Source organism: Citrus sinensis, chromosome 8, assembly GCF_022201045.2.
Source record: "Citrus sinensis cultivar Valencia sweet orange chromosome 8, DVS_A1.0, whole genome shotgun sequence".
NCBI lineage: Eukaryota > Viridiplantae > Streptophyta > Magnoliopsida > Sapindales > Rutaceae > Citrus > Citrus sinensis.
The window spans coordinates 12043139-12062019 of NC_068563.1; the positions used below are offsets into that span (position 1 = coordinate 12043139).

Here is an 18881-nt window from a genome sequence, read left to right on the forward strand (position 1 = left end):
TAAGTTTTTGGGAACCATTGCTAGCAGAACAGGCATATTATATAATCAGAGATGTTGGAAATGATAAAAGTAGTAGATTTGAGAACATAAAATGGTGATTCACAGTACCCTATTTTATCTCTCCATTTTTCTATAAGAAACTGATAATTTTTGGGAACCATTGCATGCAAAGCAGGCATATTTTATCTCTTCTAAGAAACAGAGTCCAGATGAGATGCCAAAGAAGTGAATTTTTTTTCTACAAGCAAAAGAAGTTAACTTTCTATTTGAAAGCATTTAATAATCCATTGTTTGGCTACCAAACAACACAAAAACCCGCTATGAAGTTAAACAAACATAATATCACAAGTAGTGGAAGTGTGAAGCAATGAGTAAATGGTGATTGAAATTTCTCACACAAAGAATACATGAGTCAACCAAGCAAAAGAAAAGACAAATTTGTGTCTCAGCAATGCACCAACTAAAAATCAGGGGACTATGCAGTGATTCATATGAGCTAAGCCACCACTTTATCTGACTAGTTACACAAAAACTTCATATTAACATAATGTATAAACATACCACATATTTGACATCCATACAAGCTCTAGAAACTAAATAGAAATAAGAAACATCAGTATACATGTCTATCGAAAGCAGCTAAACAAAACAAACAAACATCATAACAAGATCCTGCCAAATACAAAGATAATAAAAGCAGTTACCAGTAGACAATATCACTTGGAGACCAAAAGAATCTCAGGTTTCTTTGCCTTGGTAGGAGTGTTAGAGTTGGACGAGGCATTTGCCAAAGATGCAGAATTAGCGTTGGCCTTCGCAGTGGCACGCTCCCTCTTATCAAGATGAATGAGACTCCGAGTTCCTAAAATTGCCTGCGGAACCAAATCATGAGAAGCCCTAGCATACAACCTCCTAACGGCAACAGCAGCCCCATCTTTAACCTCTTGTGAATTCAGCGGTCCCAACAGACAATGCCCGAGAATCCTCAAAACAGGCTGCAAGAACTCCCAAGGTAAAGGAATTCTTACTCCCTTAAATACCTCCCCATTTTGTTCAATACCCAATTTATCTAAAAACTCATCAAGGTCATTTTCACCATCAAAATCCAACTTGTTTTGACAATGACAATCCTGACCAGCCCACGCGGTTGCAAATTTGCAAAATTCAACTTTAGACCAACTAGGCAACTGGGAGATGTGCTTATGATAAGCATCAAAAGCTGTTCCAAGAATTGAGGCTCGCTTGGTTGACTTAACAGCAATGTGTGGCTCCAGTGGGGCCGACAGAACTCCAACCGACGGCCTAGATTTGTTCTCCATAATTGGAATACGAGGGGAGTGGTAGAGTGAAGGCTGAGATAGGTCAGGGATTTGAACTAAGAGGGGTTTGCCAGCACGGGATTTGGCTTCAGAGCTGTAGATTGCAAGAATCACGGCCTCGAATCCGGAGAGTGAAGGAATTGAGGAGGTTTCGTTGGAATGGACACGAGCGAGATAAATCGCGGAGAGTAAGGGAAGAAAAGAGAGAACAATAAGACGGAGATTGGAATCGGATAAAATGTAGGTGTCGTACAGCCACTGGCAGAGAGGATCAGAGCCAGAGCCGGAGGAAGGACAGGAAAGTAAAGAGGAAAGCAGGGAGTAGGCATCAGGTGAAGAGAGGAGAGAAAGGGCAGGACGATCAGAATCAGCGAGAGAAGAGAGAGAGAATGATGTAGAGGGAGAGGGAGAGGAAGAGGAGATAATCGAGGATAACGTGAGGATTCGAGACCTTGCTTTGGAGACGGATTCCCACCAAGAATGGACTGGATCTTGATCGGCGGCGGCGGCGGTAATTGGATTTGGGTGGGGAGTGGAGGAAGAGGTGGAGGATGACGAAGGAGAATTGCTCGACTGGTGGTGAATCGTAAAGTCCATGCTTTTGGCTTTTTTTCGCTTGCCGGCGAAACGCTTCCTTTTGGCATAAGAATTAAGATCATCAAATCTTATATGCTTCGCTGCTTACTAAGCACATGCCAAACTCCGACCACAAGTAGAATGGCAAAATTCAGATACAGATTCAGACCTACAAGTAGTTCTGAATCTGCATTAAAGTTTTCAGTAATGCTGTAACTTCTAAATTTTTTATCTCAAAAAATTATCTCAAATGACGTGTCATTTGAGTAGTTGATAATTCTTTACAGTATAATTTTAAAAAATCTCTCCTGAGGTTTGGACTTGTTGCAAGTAGATGGCAAGAATTAATTTATTTGTAAAACATCCCCTACCGTCAGTTAATTTTAATATTGACCGTTAGTTGACTGTGCAAAGATAATATTATCCTTAACAATAGTTTGTAGACAAAAATAGATAAAAAAAAATCAAAATTATTGGTTATTTTACCCTCTTTAAATTATTGATATTTTCTTAAAGTTCCTACAAAAAAAATAAAATTAAAAACTTAAAAAATCCTCTTTAAATTATTGATATTTCCTTAAAGTTCCTACAAGAAAGATAAAATTAAAAACTTAAAAATGAAATAATCATAATCTTTACTTATGATATTGTAAATCTTTGGAATTGACAAAGATAAAATTGTCAAAAAATAGGGTTTGTGTTTTTCGCGCCAACAATTTTAATTTTTTTTTTGTTATGTTAGTCTACAAACTATGATTAAGGGCAATATTGTCTTTGCACGGTCAACTAACGGTTAATGTTAAAATTAATTGACGGTAAGGGGTTTTTTACAAATAAATCAATTCACGACATCTACTTGCAACAAGCCCAAACCTCAGGGGAGGTTTTTAAAAATTACCCTTCTTTACAAGATACAAGTAAATTAATTTTAGGGAAATTTACACTCGTCCACCTGTTTGTTTTGCCTTTTTCAAAAATACACAAACACTTTTTTTTTTTTCAGTGCGCCACCTGAAGTTTGCTTTTTGTTGCATTTTTCCACTTCCGTCTAATTTCCGTTAGTAGATTTAACGGAATGTTAACGAAATGACCTTTTTACCCCTCAAAATTACAATTTAACCCAAAATAAATGGAAATTGGAGATAAATTGGATGTATTTAAATTTTTTCAAAGGTGGATGCTAGAAATTGGAGGAAAATAGTGTTTGTTGCTTGCTAAATTTAGAAAATTTGTATTTATTTTTTTGAAAGAGAAAAAATAAATACAAATTTTCTAAATCTAGCAAGTAATAAACACTATTTTCCTCCAAAAAAATAAATACAAATTTTCTAAATTTAGCAAGCAACAAACATTATTTTCCTCCAATTTCTAGCATCCACCTTTGAAAAAAAATTAAATCCATCCAATTTATCTCCAATTTCTATTTATTTTGGGTTAAATTGTAATTTTGAGGGGTAAAAAGGTCATTCCGTTAAATTTGCTAACGGAAATTAGACGGAAGTGGAAGAATGCAACAAAAAGTGAACTTCAAGTGGCGCGCTGAAAAAAAAAAGAAGTGTTTGTGTATTTTTGAAAAAGACAAAACAAACAGGTGGACGGTTGTAAATTTCCCTTAATTTTATTATCTCACCAACCAATTGATAAATACTACATCATTTGAGAGAACCTTTTGAAATAAAAAATTTGGAATGTGTAGTACTACTGTAAAGTTTTAATATTTGATCCAAATATGAATTTATAAAAAAATATACGGATTCATATGTAGCGGGCACATTTTTCAAATATTCGAATTCGTATAATAATAAATTCAAATATAATTTTAAATTTTATAATTTACCTAATAGTTCAAAATAAAATTCAATTATAATTTAACAATCAACAATTCGATATCAATTCGGCATAAATAACATACAAAAACACTATAAGTTTACAAATAAAAATTTCACAACATAAATCAAACATAAAAAATTAAAAAAAAATCTAAGGTAAACTGATTCATTACAATATTCTCTGATAATTATTATTATTATTTTTTTAATTTCTTAACATATTTTTTAAAGTTAATGAAGATTATAAAATTAATTATGCTTATACATATTGAATAAATAATTTAATTAAATAAATAATTAGCTTATATGTTTTTCAATTGAAATTTAATTGACTAAATAATTTACTTATAAAATAATGCAGATCCAGTATCTAGTTTTTCGAATTCACTTGTATCCGGATCTGAGTCCGCATGGATCTTAGATTTTAGACTCCTATCTATATTTTTTAATACAAGGATCTGAATTTTTTTGGATTTGAATTTTTCAAAGCTTTGCAGATGTGGGACAGATATGAGTTTTCTTGCCATCTAGCCCCAAGGCTCGGCCTGCAATCAGTTTCTTTTTTGGATACAATGAAATCTCTGTCACTTGCAAATAAAAATGAAGTTCATGGTATAATAATTTATAAAATCAAAATCATGTAAAGTCTGTTAATGTAAAGAGAGATAAATTTATTGATAAACTAATAATTAATTGATTTGTAGTAAGTAAAGGTCTGAGTTAGGACCGTGAAAAATTATTATATAACATAAGTTATTAATTTATCTAATATTAAATTATAAAAGTTTTACTATAGTTTTTTTTAGAACTCGTCCTAAGAAATCTGCCTCCACATAATAATAATTATCTGTATATTACAAAAAATATATGTCATGTTATATTAATGGTTTAAGATGGAATATTTATTTTTCTAAAGTTGTTCTGACAATGATTTATTCTTTGTTACCAAATTATTGTACAATATTTATAAAAATGACATTAAGAAAAAATCAGTAAAAAGAATGACAACATTTAAACTTTTAAGATGATTTTGCAATTGTCAATCATATACGGTTAATGTAGTGCATATTTTACCTTTACATCACTTGAACTAAAAATTAATAAGTTGAACTGAGATAAGTTATAACTTTCTTGTAGTAATAAAATAATTTTGTCTTAACATTATGACTATAGAGAGATTATTCCAAAGGGCAATATTTGGGCCTGTCTTACTTATAAATAGATGTTTTATGTTTTAAACTCAATTTATGAGCTAAGTTTATACGGCAAAAATCATTTTGTAACCAATAAATCTCTTTTCCTTGTTATTTTCTTGCCCCTCAATTAGCAAATTTGTGTATATTCTTTAAAATATAGAAGGTAATCAATTTTTTCTTCATCTACAACTGGAGGGTATAGCCAAAGTCTCTTTTTTTTTTAGAGATGGGTCTCTATTTATAGATGATAGGTAATATAGATTTAGGATTTTTTCTTAAATCTTATCCCTCACGATGCATGTAATCTGCCATTACAATACACACAAATGTGAATTTGATTACTGGAAAACATACATATTTATTATATACGTGCCTATTTCCCCATCCTTATGACTTTGAGCATAGTTTCCTTAGACCATGAATTTTGAAAATCAGTACGAGTCTAATTCCTTCTCTTGTTATTTTTATAAGTTCCTAAAAAAATTTATTTTGGGTGTTATTTCCTTAAAATAATTCCTTTTTACCTACAAGAGCGACATGTGGTTTAATGTCCCATGAAATATGGCACCTACCATACTTCCCCCATAAGTATATTTTCTTTAGAAAATACTTCAGGAGGAATGTTATTAGTAAATTTTTCTCTTAGTTGACTTAGGAAAAAGTGAACTATTTTCTGTGAACTAAAGTTTCAAGATTGAATGTTATTTCTTTGAATTTTTCCTTTAAACTAAAGTTCCAGTAGGAAATGTAGTCATTTTTTGAACTTTTTTCTTTAGGTGGGCTTGTGGATTGTTCTTAAATTAATGTAATCGATTCTACTTAATTTTCCCTTTGAATTGAAGTTCTAAGAGGAAATGTTAGTTTCCTAACTTTTTTTTCTTTAAAACCAAGTTCTAAGGGGGAGCGCGAATTTTCCCTAGCCATTCCAACTAGTAGGGGAATTAGTGGCAAACCTACAGCTGGGCTACACAGGGATGTATCTTCGGTCTTGATTAGGAAAAAAATATTTATACCCCTTATGTTTTCATTAATTTTATATGATAATAGTGAAATACTAACTAGGCAACCCAAGAGAGGGGTGAATTGGGTTTCTAAAAATTTAAGCAACTAAAATTTAATGCAATTTAAACAAGGTAATCAAATTCGAAATAAACAAATTAAAGTGCAATGAAAAACAAAGAGATAGGGTAAGAGAAAGAAAACACACGATTTTTACGTGGTTCAGTCAATCGTGCCTACGTCTACGCCTCCAAGCTCACTGGGCTTGAAGATTTCACTAAGCTTGAAGATTTCACTAAGCGAGCCTCCAAGGCTTCAACAACTTTTACAATTGACTTTCAAGTTGTCAATAGACCTTTATAACAAGAGATTATTCTCAATCTCTTAACCCAAGTGTATCCCAACACTTGCAACTTCTCAACTTGATTTTACAAAAAAGGATTACAAATAAATTTCTCTCACACAATGTGTTTGATTACAAATGAAAGCTCAATGTGTGAATGAATGAAAGAAAAACAAGTATAAAGTTCAATAAGAATTGTATACTCAGTAGTAACCTCAATGATAACTCTTGGATCTCTCTTTATTTGAATTTGATTAAGTCATTTTATAATTGTAGCTGAAAACTAGCTGTTAATGACTTTCTGCACACAATCGGATCACCGTTAACTATTGTTGGTGATGTGAACCGTCGAGGGAATACTGTTAAAGCTTCAATTGATCTTTTAAACATTCATGGAGGCCCAATTACAAGAGTTAAGCCAAAAAGATGCAAGCTACTTTAAATGGATTAATTGAGAAAATGTGGATTGAAAATGCAAGTCAAGATGCAAGACATCATGAATTGGGCTTGAAGAGAAGATAAAGCATTGTTGGCATTATTCAAGTTGCCTAGTAGCTTGAATAAATTTGGATTAGGGTCGATCTTGAATAAATTTTCATTCAATTCTAGGTTTGGATTCGATCTTGGGGACTAAATTGATTAGGGTCGAATTAGTTCTTGACTGGGTTCATCTATCTTTATTGTTTAGGCACCAAGGTCAAATTGATTATACATCAAGGTCAGATTCATCTATCTTTATTGTTTTTAATTCTTATTTGAGATTTTTCATTCTTGTTCTAGTGTATTGAAAAAAAAAAATTTTTAAAAGTTGTGAACAGTATCGTGTGAACATTACTGCGTGAACATTATTATGTGAACAATATTTTTAAGGTTTCTTTTATCTTTTTATCAATTTTGCACCTGTGTGTTTAATTCTCCTTAAATCTGCAAATTTTACCTATTCCTTTCCCTAAAAAAAAAGAGAGAGAGAGAGTGAGAGTCCCCGTGCTCCACTTAAAACCTTTTGTTCATTTTTCCATTATTAGTGTCTTGGAGAGTCCAAAATTAGTTTTACCCCATAGGTGAAAATGTTTGCCCAAAATCGAAACCCGACCTTATGTACGCATTGTATTCTTGCTCTTGAAATTCAAGTCTCCTTATAATCTTTGTTAATTGCTGCTGGAATCTTGATATTGGTTTGATTAGTTTGATAAGAACCGAGTGAGAATTACTACGAGTGGAAAAGGCAAGAGAGTGTGAGTGTTTTAGAGGGTAAAAAGCCAATAAATTTAAGTGAAACACAAGTGGAATTGAGTGAATCATTTTCTTGAGTGAAACACAAAAGGGAGTGAGGTAAGGTCCTTTCCACAATATTTCTAACTTTCTTTTACAGACGTTAGCTATGTCTGATAACCCAGAACAAAACACAAATAAAGAGGATCAATCTGCAACTACTCAAAATTTGCAAATTCTAGCATTGGTGGGAAAGATGAGAAGGATGATGAGGGCTGAATTAGAGCATATACACGATCGTTTGGATCAAGTAGAGAACACACGTGTAGGGCAGCCAAAACCCATTCCCCAAGCACGTAGGAGGGATAGAGCTCCAGCTAGTGGAGAGATCGATGACTATTAGAGGGATGAGTATGATGAAGGGGAGGACTCAGTGGATAGTGTTGAGTGTTAGAAAATGTATATTTATAAAGGAGAAAATCTTCATTTTACACTTCAAGTCTTACTAACACCCTTACTTTTATGTATTTAAGTTTCTTGTGATTTAATTACGTATGTTTTATTTTAATTAAGTATTTTATATATTTTAGGGGCATTATGGTCATTTCACAATGAACGAGAGATTAGACGGCAAAACGAGCATCACTTTTGAACTCAGGACGGTCGAAAACCTTAAGAGGAGCATAAAAGAAAAAATGGCACTGTTCACATATACGGTACTATTCACATATACGGTACTGTCTACGTTACTGTTCACGATACTGTTCACATAGACGGATCGATGATGTGGCATTGACCGATGTGGCATTGACTGATGAGGTGTCACGACCCTGTTGGACTAAAATTCTTATGCACTGTTGATCAATGACGTGGCATGGACCAAAAATCTCGCGTACGGTACATGCATTACACAGGATTATTTTCAACCAAACCGCGTCACTGTTCAAGTCGGGTCAAACTGTGTTACTGTTCACCCACGTGGTCAAACCGCGTACTGTTGACTAATGACGTGGCGCAATCCTGAGCGTCCGAAATGTTTTCGATCCGATGGCCATGATTTACTCAATGTATATATAAAAAGGGGGCTCTCCCCCCCTAATTTGATATCTGCGAATCCATTTTTGGACTCCATTTTCTGTAATTCCTTCTCCATCTTGTATTTTCTACATATTTTAATAAATTCCCTTTTTGCCCCTAGTTCAATTATGAGTAGCTAATTTTCTTTCAAGCATGGGTTGAATGTGAAGTCTCAACATGTGTCATGGGCTTTACTTGATAAATTTATTTTCTCTTCCCCTCTAATTTTTGTGGATGTTTTGACTTTTCGTCGACAAATAATAATAATCTTGTCTAGATACCGCCTTAGTTTCACCGGCTCTCTAGTACAAGGTTATTATTATTTGGCACGATAAGCCCTTAGCACCATATTGATTAGAGTGTGGTTCATGAGGTGTGGATTCCCCTCTCATGATTTAATTAGTATTAATAAGGAATATTTAGCCTATGATGCATGTTGATACGGATCCAGATACCCAAGTACGTCATTTTAATAGATTTCTATTCAATTTATTTTTGCCATTTAAATTCCAATTTTAGGATAATCTAAGTCACTTTCACCACAAATCCAATCACCCTCATACAAAATTAATTCTACATATAATTAAAATCAACCTCCTCGTGGGATTGACACTCGTCACCATTAATTTATTCTACAATAGATTCATGCACTTGCGAGTTCAATAAAATTTGCACAACAAGTTTTTGGCGCCGTTGCCGGGGAGGTAAGTCATTTTAATTCGTAAAATTAATTTTTGTGAATAATTTCTTTTATTTGTTTTCTTGTATTTTTTATTCTTAAAAAAAAGAAAAAAAAGTGTATATGCATTTAGAGGTAATAATTTCTTTTCTTTCTCTATTCTTTACAATTCTGTAATTTAATTTTTAAGTTATTTTTCTTTGTAATTTTTAAGTTAATTTATCTTATTAATTTAATTTTTAGTCAATTTATTTCACGAATTTTTTTTTTAGTGTGTTTTTATAGAAAGGTTTTAACAGCGTAATAAGGTTAGTACCGTAATTTCTCCTTCTTTATTTTTATTTGTTTTGTTCCCATTTATCTTTTGTTCTTTGCATGCATGGTCGTAGGTCATTATTACCTAATCTTGAACCTATAAACCTTGAACTTGAGAAAACACTTCGCACACACAAACAAGTTAAAAATAAAATGGATTTGCAACCACAGGAGAGGCCATTTAAGGACTACTTCAGTCCTTTAGCTAATTTGAGTACATCATGAATAAGATACCCAAATGTAGCTACTAGGAGTTTTAAACTAAAACCTAGTGTGCTAAATTGTCTCCCAACATTCTATGGCCTAGAAAATGAGGACCCATATAATCATTTGAATGATTTTCATGCTGTTTGTCAAACATTTAGATATGAGAATTTTTCAGATGATGATGTTAAACTTAGACTATTCCCATTTTCTTTAAAAGATAGAGCTCGTTCATGGTTCAATACATTGCCTGCTAATAGCATTACATCATGGGAACAAATGGTTACAAAATTTTTGAATAAATATTTCCCAGTGTATAAAACCAATGCTATTCGCAGGGAAATTTCAGAGTTTACCCAGAGAGATGACGAGCAGTTTTTCGAAATATGGGAGTGATTCAATGGGTTACTCTTGAAGTGTCCACATCATGGGTACGAGAAATGGCACCAATGCCAATACTTTTTGGAGGGATTATTGCCGAATGTGCAAGAATGACTAATGGCAACAAGTGGTGGAGAGCTAATGTCAAAAAGTGCATCAGAGATTTGAGAATTCTTCCAGCGACAAGCAGATAATTCCCAACAACGGAGTCGGTCACTCAGGAATACTAAAAGAATTAAAGGAGTGAATGAGGTTCACATTGGCGAGTCAACTTCGGGAATCAAAGAAGTCAAGGAGATGGTTGAAGGTCTCTCTCGACAAATCGCATCGTTAACGACTGTTAAATCAACAGAACCACATGACCATGACTCATACTCAGATCAAGCCAATGCCATAGGTGTAATAAGAAAACCATCAAATTACAACCCATACTCCAACACATATAACCCTAGATGGAGAGACCACCCTAATTTTTCATGGTCTCAAGGATTCCAAAAAAACGGACCAGCAACTCCAGCTCCACCAATGCAACCAATTCCTCAAATTTCTCAAGCCTCTCAGCCACCATTTAGACCATATAATCAGAACCAGAACTACTCTCAACCTAGACCATGGGAGGATTCATTCCAAATTCTCAAGAATCTTACTCACTCCACGATTAAGCAACAGAACCACACCATTGATGGACTACGAAATGAGTTGAGAGCAGGCTTCAACTCACAAGCCCAATCAGTTTCAAGCCTCGAGAAGATGGTGGGACAACTTGCTTCTTCAGTTCAGACCTTGGCAATGACTGTTGAGAAAGGTAAATTTCCAAGTCAACCAGTGCCTAATCCTAAAGGAGTACATGAAGCAAGTACCAGTTCACCACAGCAGCATGGAGAGGTCAAAGCAGTCATGATCTTGTGAAAATGAAAAGAAGTCGACAACAAAGTGGAGATGCCAATGACAAAAGAAAATCAAATTGTACCTGTGAATGTTGAGGACTCACCATCGGAGGAGAAAGAAGAAACTAACCCACGAGAATACGTTCCCAAAGCTCCATTTCCTCAGAGGTTAGCAAAAGGAAAGAAGGGAAAATCCACAGGTGAGATTCTTGAAATCTTCAAACAGGTAAGTGTTAACATTCCTTTGCTTGATACTATTAAACAAGTTTCATCTTATGCTAAGTTTCTTAAAGACCTTTGTACTAAAAAGAGAAACATTCACGTTCAAAAGAAGGCATTTTTAACAGAAAACGTTAGTTCTATACTCCAACATAAAATTCCTCTAAAATGCAAAGACCCAGGCTCCCCTACATGTAGCACAGGGAACCACACAATTGAGAATGCTTTGTTAGATTTAGGAGCTAGTGTAAATCTGTTGCCTTACTCAGTATTTTTGAAACTTGGACTTGGAGAATTACACCCAACTCCAGTGGTGTTACAGCTTGCAGATCGGTCCACGAAAATACCTCGTGGTATTGTGGAGGACGTGCTTATCCAGGTAGACAAATTTTATTTTCCTGTTGATTTCATTGTAATTGACACTCAACCAATACAGGATTCAAGGAAGCACATCTCCATTATTCTAGGCCGACCTTTCTTGGCAACTGCAGATGCTCACATTCAATGCAGGACTGGAAATATGTAGTTGTCCTTCGGTAACATGACTATGGAGATGAACATCTTCAACATTGCCAAACAACCTCACAATGCAGATGATGGAATTGTTGATGTGGATTTAATAGAAACAATAGTTGATAATACTTTTCTTTCAAACCTTAGTGATGATCCTTTACAAACATGTTTAACTCACTTTAGTAGATCGGTCGATGAGGTCAATGCCCTACTTGACTCAGCACCATCCATGGACACTAATAAATGGAAGTCAAGAGTTAAACAACTAGCACCATCGGAGAAGAAACTCATCCCATCATCAGAATCACCACCGAAACTCGAGCTCAAACCATTACCCAACACTTTGGATTATGCGTTTTTGGGAGAAAAAAGTACTCTACCGGTAATCATCTCATCATCCTTAAATGACGAACAAAAAGGTAAGTTGTTGGATGTTTTAAAAGAGCACAAAGGAGCATTAGGATGGACCATAGCAGACATCAAAAGTATAAACCCAGTAGACTGCATACATTACATTCACCTTGATGAAAATGCTAAATCTACTAAGGAAATGCAACGTCGGTTAAATCCTAATATGAAAGAAGTTATCATAACTAAAGTCCTTAAGCTATTAGACGCATGTATCATTTATCCAATTTCTGATAGTTTGTGAGTAAGTCCTGTACAAGTTGTCCCCAAAAAGTTAGGAGTCACAGTAGTTACCAATGCTGATAATGTATTGATACCAACTAGAGTAACTACAGGATGGCGTGTATGCATTGATTATAGAAAGTTAAATTTTGTCACACGTAAAGACCATTTTCCTTTACCATTTATCGATCAAATGCTTGATAGATTAGCAGGCCATGAATTTTATTGCTTTCTAGATGGCTATTCAGGATATAATTAGATTCCCATTGCACCAAAAGATCAAGAGAAAACTACTTTCACTTGCCCTTTTGACACTTTTGCATATAGGAGAATGTCATTTGGATTATGTAATGCACCTGCTACATTTCAACGATGCATGTTAAGCATTTTTTCTGATATGGTTGAACGATTCCTTGAAGTCTTTATTGATGACTTTTCTATTTTTGGTGACTCGTTTGATCAATATTTACATCATCTAACACTAGTTATGTAGAGATGTATCGAGTAGAACTTAGTCTTAAATTGGGAGAAGTGCCACTTTATGGTAAAATAAGGTATTGTTCTTGGTCACATCATTTCGAGCAAAGGTATTGAGGTTGCCAAAGCAAAGGTGGATCTCATTTCTAATCTTCCTCCACCCAAAACAGTCAGAGAAGTAATATCTTTCCTTGGGCATGCTAGTTTCTATAGACATTTCATTAAAGATTTTAGCAAAATTTCTAGACCCTTATGTAATCTACTTGCTAAGGATGTACCTTTTATCTTTAATGATTCATGTCTTGTGGCGTTTGAAAAATTAAAGTAGTTGTTGACATCATCACCCATCATTCAGCCCCCAAACTGGAACTTACCATTTGAACTCATGTGTGATGCATCTGATTATGCAGTAGGAGCAGTGTTAGGATAAAGAGTTGATCGAATTCTCCATGTTATTTATTATGCTAGTATGACATTGAATGATGCACACTTTAACTATTCAACTACTAAAAAAGAAATGCTAGCAGTTGCATTGGAAAAATTTCGATCTTATCTCATTGGTTGTAAAATAATTGTATTTACGGATCATGCTGCTCTTAAATATCTTCTCACAAAGAAATATGCAAAAGCTAGACTAATTCGTTGGGTGTTACTTTTGCAGGAATTCGACTTGGAATTTAAAGATAAGAAAGGCACAGAAAATGTTGTGGCAGACCATCTCTCTCATCTCCATTTTGACACAATTTCAGAACCATTAACATTGAATGAGTCATTCCCAGATGAACAATTGATGAATGTGGAAGGATTACCATGGTATGCTGATATCATTAATTATCTTGTTACAGGTTAACTTCTAGAGCATTGGACCAACCAAGACAAGGCTAAATTCTTTGTAGAAATAAAGAATTTCTTTTGGGATGACCCATATTTGTTCAAGTATTGTACAGATCAAATTGTTAGACGATGTGTCCCAAAAAATAAAATTCAGAATATTCTTTCATTCTACCATGAACAAACTTGTGGAGGTCATTTCAGTGCTAAGAAAACAGCAACTAAAGTCATGTGATAGGTGTCAACGAATAGGGAGCATTACGCGAAGGAACATGATGCCACTAAATCCAATTTTAGTGGTTGAGATTTTTGACGTATGGGGTATCGACTTCATGGGATTCTTTCCCCTTTCTTTTGGCCATCAATACATATTGGTTGCTGTTGACTACGTATCGAAATAGATATAAACAATTCCATATAGAACCAATGATCACAAGGTGGTGATAGGATTTTTGAAAAGTAACATTGTTTCACGCTTTGACAAAGTATTCAATCACTCACAAAGTGACGACCCCATATCATCCGCAAACCAGTGGCCCAGTTGAGATCTCCAATCGAGAAATAAAGCACATATTAGAAAAGACGGTGAGGCCAGACAGAAAAAGATTGGTCATTAAGACTTGATGATGCATTATGGGCATATAGAACGGCTTTCAAGACCCCGATTGGGATGTCACTCTACAGGCTAGTGTATGAAAAAGCTTGCCACCTACCTGTGGAACTCGAACATCGTGCATATTGGGCCATCAAGAAATTCAACTTTGACATGCAGCAAGCTAGCTCAGAAAGAAGATTACAGCTGGCATAACTTGAAGAAATTCACAATGATGCATACGAAAATGCCAAGATTTACAAGCAATGAATGAAAGTCTTTCATGACAAGCAAATTATGAGAAAATCTTTCACTTCAGGTCAGAAAGTGCTTTTATTCAATTCCTGTTTGCACTTATTCCCAGGTAAGTTACGCTCTCAATGGTCTGGCCCCTTTATTGTTCATATTGTTTTTCCACATGGGGCAATTGAAATTAAGGACTCAAAGAACGGTGTCACATTTAAAGTTAATGGTCAAAGATTAAAGCCATATCTAGAGTACCAACCACATGGAGAGGACATTGAACTAAATTTGAGTGACCCACCATATTTGAATTAAGTTTTTCTCTCTTTCTTTTCGGTGATTTGATTTTTTTCTTTATTTCTTTTTATTATTTTTTTTGCTAATTGAAATTATTTTTGCATAAGTGTGTTTGTTTAACCATTAAGTTTTCTCTTATCATTGTTAATCATGAGTACCATAGCTAAACAGTTCCTCCTGAACATTCTTAAACCACTTCAACGTGTAAAATCTCATCTCAAAAGACAGATTCGATTTTGTAAAACACACCGTATTTGGGTTCTGCAACCACTAGAGTTAGTAGCCTATGTTGAGGATTTAGAAAGCCAATTAAGAGACATTGAGAGAGGTGTCTACAACATCCAGTTGGAGCTTGAGGTAAATTCAATAAGAGGACAATTTTAATTTTCTTTGTGTGTTTTAATTTGTTTTTCTGTTGATGTGCTTTAGTTTGTTACCCCGGTGAAGTGGCGGATAACGGTACTCTGTGACAATCAAGTCGGTTACTTCAGTTTTCCCATAATAACTGATATTCTAAGGCGAAGGTATGGACAAAAACGAGATTCTAGCGAAGCTTCACAAGCGATTCCCTTCACTTCCTCAGAATGCCCTCCTTACAATCTATAAAGCTCGGTCCGAACGCATGCGATTGCTCATGAGGAATAACATACCTGCTGACATCCGTTGGTTAATCGAGGCTAAAGTACGATTAGCAGGTGAGTTACCTCCAAAATTTATTGCATACATGCCTGGTTGTGGTAAAGGAAATTATGCAAGAAAACGAAGAGCTCAAAAAATTTAGTTGCTTGTCATAAGTGTGCCAGAATGAATTGCGATAAAAAATCATGTTCTTTAGGAATGGTGTCTGATAACAGGGAAGATAAGATTCAATTCATTAGGGATGGCTTGAATAAGGAGTCATTGAATGATATCCTTTTGTCTCTTGAAACGCATCCCAGTGGATATGTGCAAGGAGCGATTCTCCAGTTATGGCCATTATTCCAGAAAGAGCATGCACGATATAGTCTCGGGAATCTGACTATAAACGACCCCGTTTGCCAGTTTATAAGAAAACTGGATGGGAAGCCTATCCTCAACCCATAGAGGGCGTTCAAGCCGTTTCTGGACGTAAAACCAGAGGAAGATGTGAGCCACAGTCGCAACTACCTGTAAATATCCTTATGCTTCACTATTATTTTATTTCACTGTTGTTTTATCTTTTCCATTATTGTCTTTAATAATTTTATTTTATCATTTTTTTTCTTTTTACTATTTCCTTTTTTACTCACGAACCATGTGCTTTACCCGTTATTTGACACTGACATGCCACCTTATACACAGTTGTGACCCATTGTCACCAAGATTCTTAAATATGACTTTTTGTCAAGCACTCACAAATTGTTTTTGAGAAGTATCCCCATGGCAGCTACTCCCAATAGACAATTCAAGAACATTTGTGTGCTTTCTGGATTTAACTATGGCAAACATAAAGAGTTCGTTGAGGCAGCCATAGATCTTGGTCGAAGCATAGCAGAGAGAAAATTACACTTGGTGTATGGAGGAGGTAACCGAGGGTTATCAAAATTGGTCTCAGAAGCTGCTTTTATCAGAGGTAGCCAAGTGTTAGGCATCATCCCAAGAGCCCTAAAACCTTTGGCAGTTTGACTGACTCACCGACTGGAGAAGAGTTAGTCGTCTCAGGTATGCAAGAAAGAATAACTGAAATGCTTAATCATGCTGATGCTTTTATTTTCCTTCCAGGAGATCTTGCAACACTAGAGGCACTTATCATACTAGCATCTTGGGCCCATCTGCACATTCACCAGAAACCCATCGGTTTGTTAAATGTCAATAACTTTTATGATTGCTTCATCGCATTTCTTAACCATGCAATAAAAAACTATTTCATTCCTTCCGCAGCGAAAAAGCTTTTTATTTGTGCTCACACTACTAATGAGCTTCTTGATTTGTTACAAGTTTATAAATCGGAGCCAGACCCCTGGACCTTTGTGTTGGAGCGTCCAAATAATGATGGTCACAATAGCTGCAGTAAGAAGTACAAATTAGATTTAACTCTCCGCCTGTAAAAAATTTTTTCTGTGTTGCACCACCCAGGTGATGTCTTTTAAACTCTACTTCTTTCCTTTAAAACATTGAGGACAATGTTTCGTTCTGGTTGGGGGGAGGGAATAGTCGACAATTGTGGAATCTTGGTTAAGTTTTTACTAATTTTTTGTTGTAGAAACTAACTGTTGCTAACTTTTTGTGTTGAAGATGGCTGAATATGGAGTGTAGTGACTCTAGAAACGCATCTTCATCGTTTGAAAAAACAAAAAACAAAAAAAAAATTTTTTTTTTTAAAAATTCAGACATTTTCTTTTTCTTTATTTAGCTTTGATATTCATTTTTCTTCCTCTTTTTAATTTCTTCTTTATAAATATACATTTTTAAATTTTTGAGTCGAAGATGGCTGAATATGGAGTGTAATGCCTCTAGAAACGCATCTTCTTAGTTTTTTTTTTAAAAAAATATTTTCTTTTTCTATCATTTTAAGTGTAACTTTTCTAATTAGTTTTTCTGCATCATTTTCACATTTCTGCATGCATATTTTCCTTTCATGTTTAGAATAGGTTGGGAGGTAGGATGTTGTTTGAAAAAAAAAATATTGTGTGAATTGTTTTAACATTGGATGACATGATTAATTTCAAATTTTAGTATTTGTATTATCTTTGGTCTTAAGTGATGTTACGCTATGTTTGCCACTCAACATGTTGATGTCGGAGACAAATATGAGTTGCTTGAAGGAATGAACATGTCATTTTTCTTGGAGAGTAACCCTTTTGCCCATTCTTTATACAGCTTAGTAGTTTATTATTTTATACATGATCTCTAGATTTCTTTTGAGTTAACCCTTAAAATTTTTTTTTGTAAAATTAAAAAAAAAAAGAGAAAAAAAAGAAAAAATATGTGTTGCTATATCTGGAGGCCCATCTAACTAGTAGATATGAAAGATTCTTTAGAACCCTAAAAAATGATGGAAAGGCCATCTTTGATTCGTTTGAGCCTTTTTAGCCATCCATTTTGTGAAATATCCATACTTAACCCTTTTGAGCCTTCAAACAAAAAAAAAAGAAAAACATTTTCTTTGTCAACTTATCATCTTGACCCACTCCGATTTGGAGTATTACCCGATGTCTTATAAGTTCCATCACCTCTTTATGTTTGAGAAAAATGTAAATAATTATTTTTTTTAGTAACGTTGTGCCAAACAAAAGTAAAAAAAAAAAACAATAATAGGTGAAATCCACCTTGCAACTTCCAAAAAAAAAAGCAAAACAAAAATCTATGCATTTTTCTCAAACATACACTTTATTTTCCTTATTTCCCCTCCTTTGTTAGCCATGTCCCTAACCTACGTATGTCCTAATAAAAGTCCTTCTTGATTTTAGGGAACTATAGTCTGAAGTAGAAGCTAGTTATATGGGCTAAAAAGATGTAGTGGTGCATAAAAATAATAATAATAATAAATAAATAAATTGGGTTGACTAGCATTTTTATTTGACTTGAGATCGTATTATTTCTAAGCTGAGGGCATATTTCTTGCATCTTGGTGAGAGCATGTGATATCACTTCTTTATTATTTTCTCTCAATTACCATTCATTGCAGTGACTATTTTTATTGGGTTTAATTTCTTTGTGAGAGTGTCACTACTTCCAGTGAAATTTTGGGGTTTGACATGTCATTCTTCAAAGTAGATGTGACAAAGTCTACTGGGCTGATTCATGTGGATGGTTGATGTGGGTGTGATGTTTCTTTAGGCTGGAGATAATACTTATATTTTTATTTGATTACTATCATTAGTCTGATTGAATAAACATGATTCGTTAAAAAAAAATCATTTTGGATTTGAATTTTGTTTTCGCTTTATTTGCTAGAGACTAGCAATAAGCTGGTTGGGGGGTGTGTTGAGTGTTAGAAAATGTATATTTATAAAGGAGAAAATCTTCATTTTACACTTCAAGTCTTACTAACACCCTTACTTTTATGTATTTAAGCTTGTTATTTAATTACGTGTGTTTTAT

At 34.4% G+C, this 18881-nt stretch overlaps 1 protein-coding gene and 1 non-coding gene across 2 annotated transcripts; both read right to left on the bottom strand.

Annotated features, from left to right (window-relative positions):
* Positions 1–492: 492 nt before the first annotated feature.
* Positions 493–2079, bottom strand: LOC102624986 (uncharacterized). Its single transcript, XM_006478505.4, has one exon. It carries the CDS (start codon positions 1914–1916, stop codon positions 717–719), a length of 1200 nt encoding a protein of 399 aa, XP_006478568.2. The 5' UTR covers positions 1917–2079; the 3' UTR covers positions 493–716.
* Positions 2080–10079: 8000 nt separating this feature from the next.
* On the bottom strand, positions 10080–10183 carry LOC127899517 (small nucleolar RNA R71). The gene has a single exon (XR_008051394.1). It is a non-coding gene; the product is annotated as a small nucleolar RNA R71 (small nucleolar RNA).
* Positions 10184–18881: the final 8698 nt, after the last annotated feature.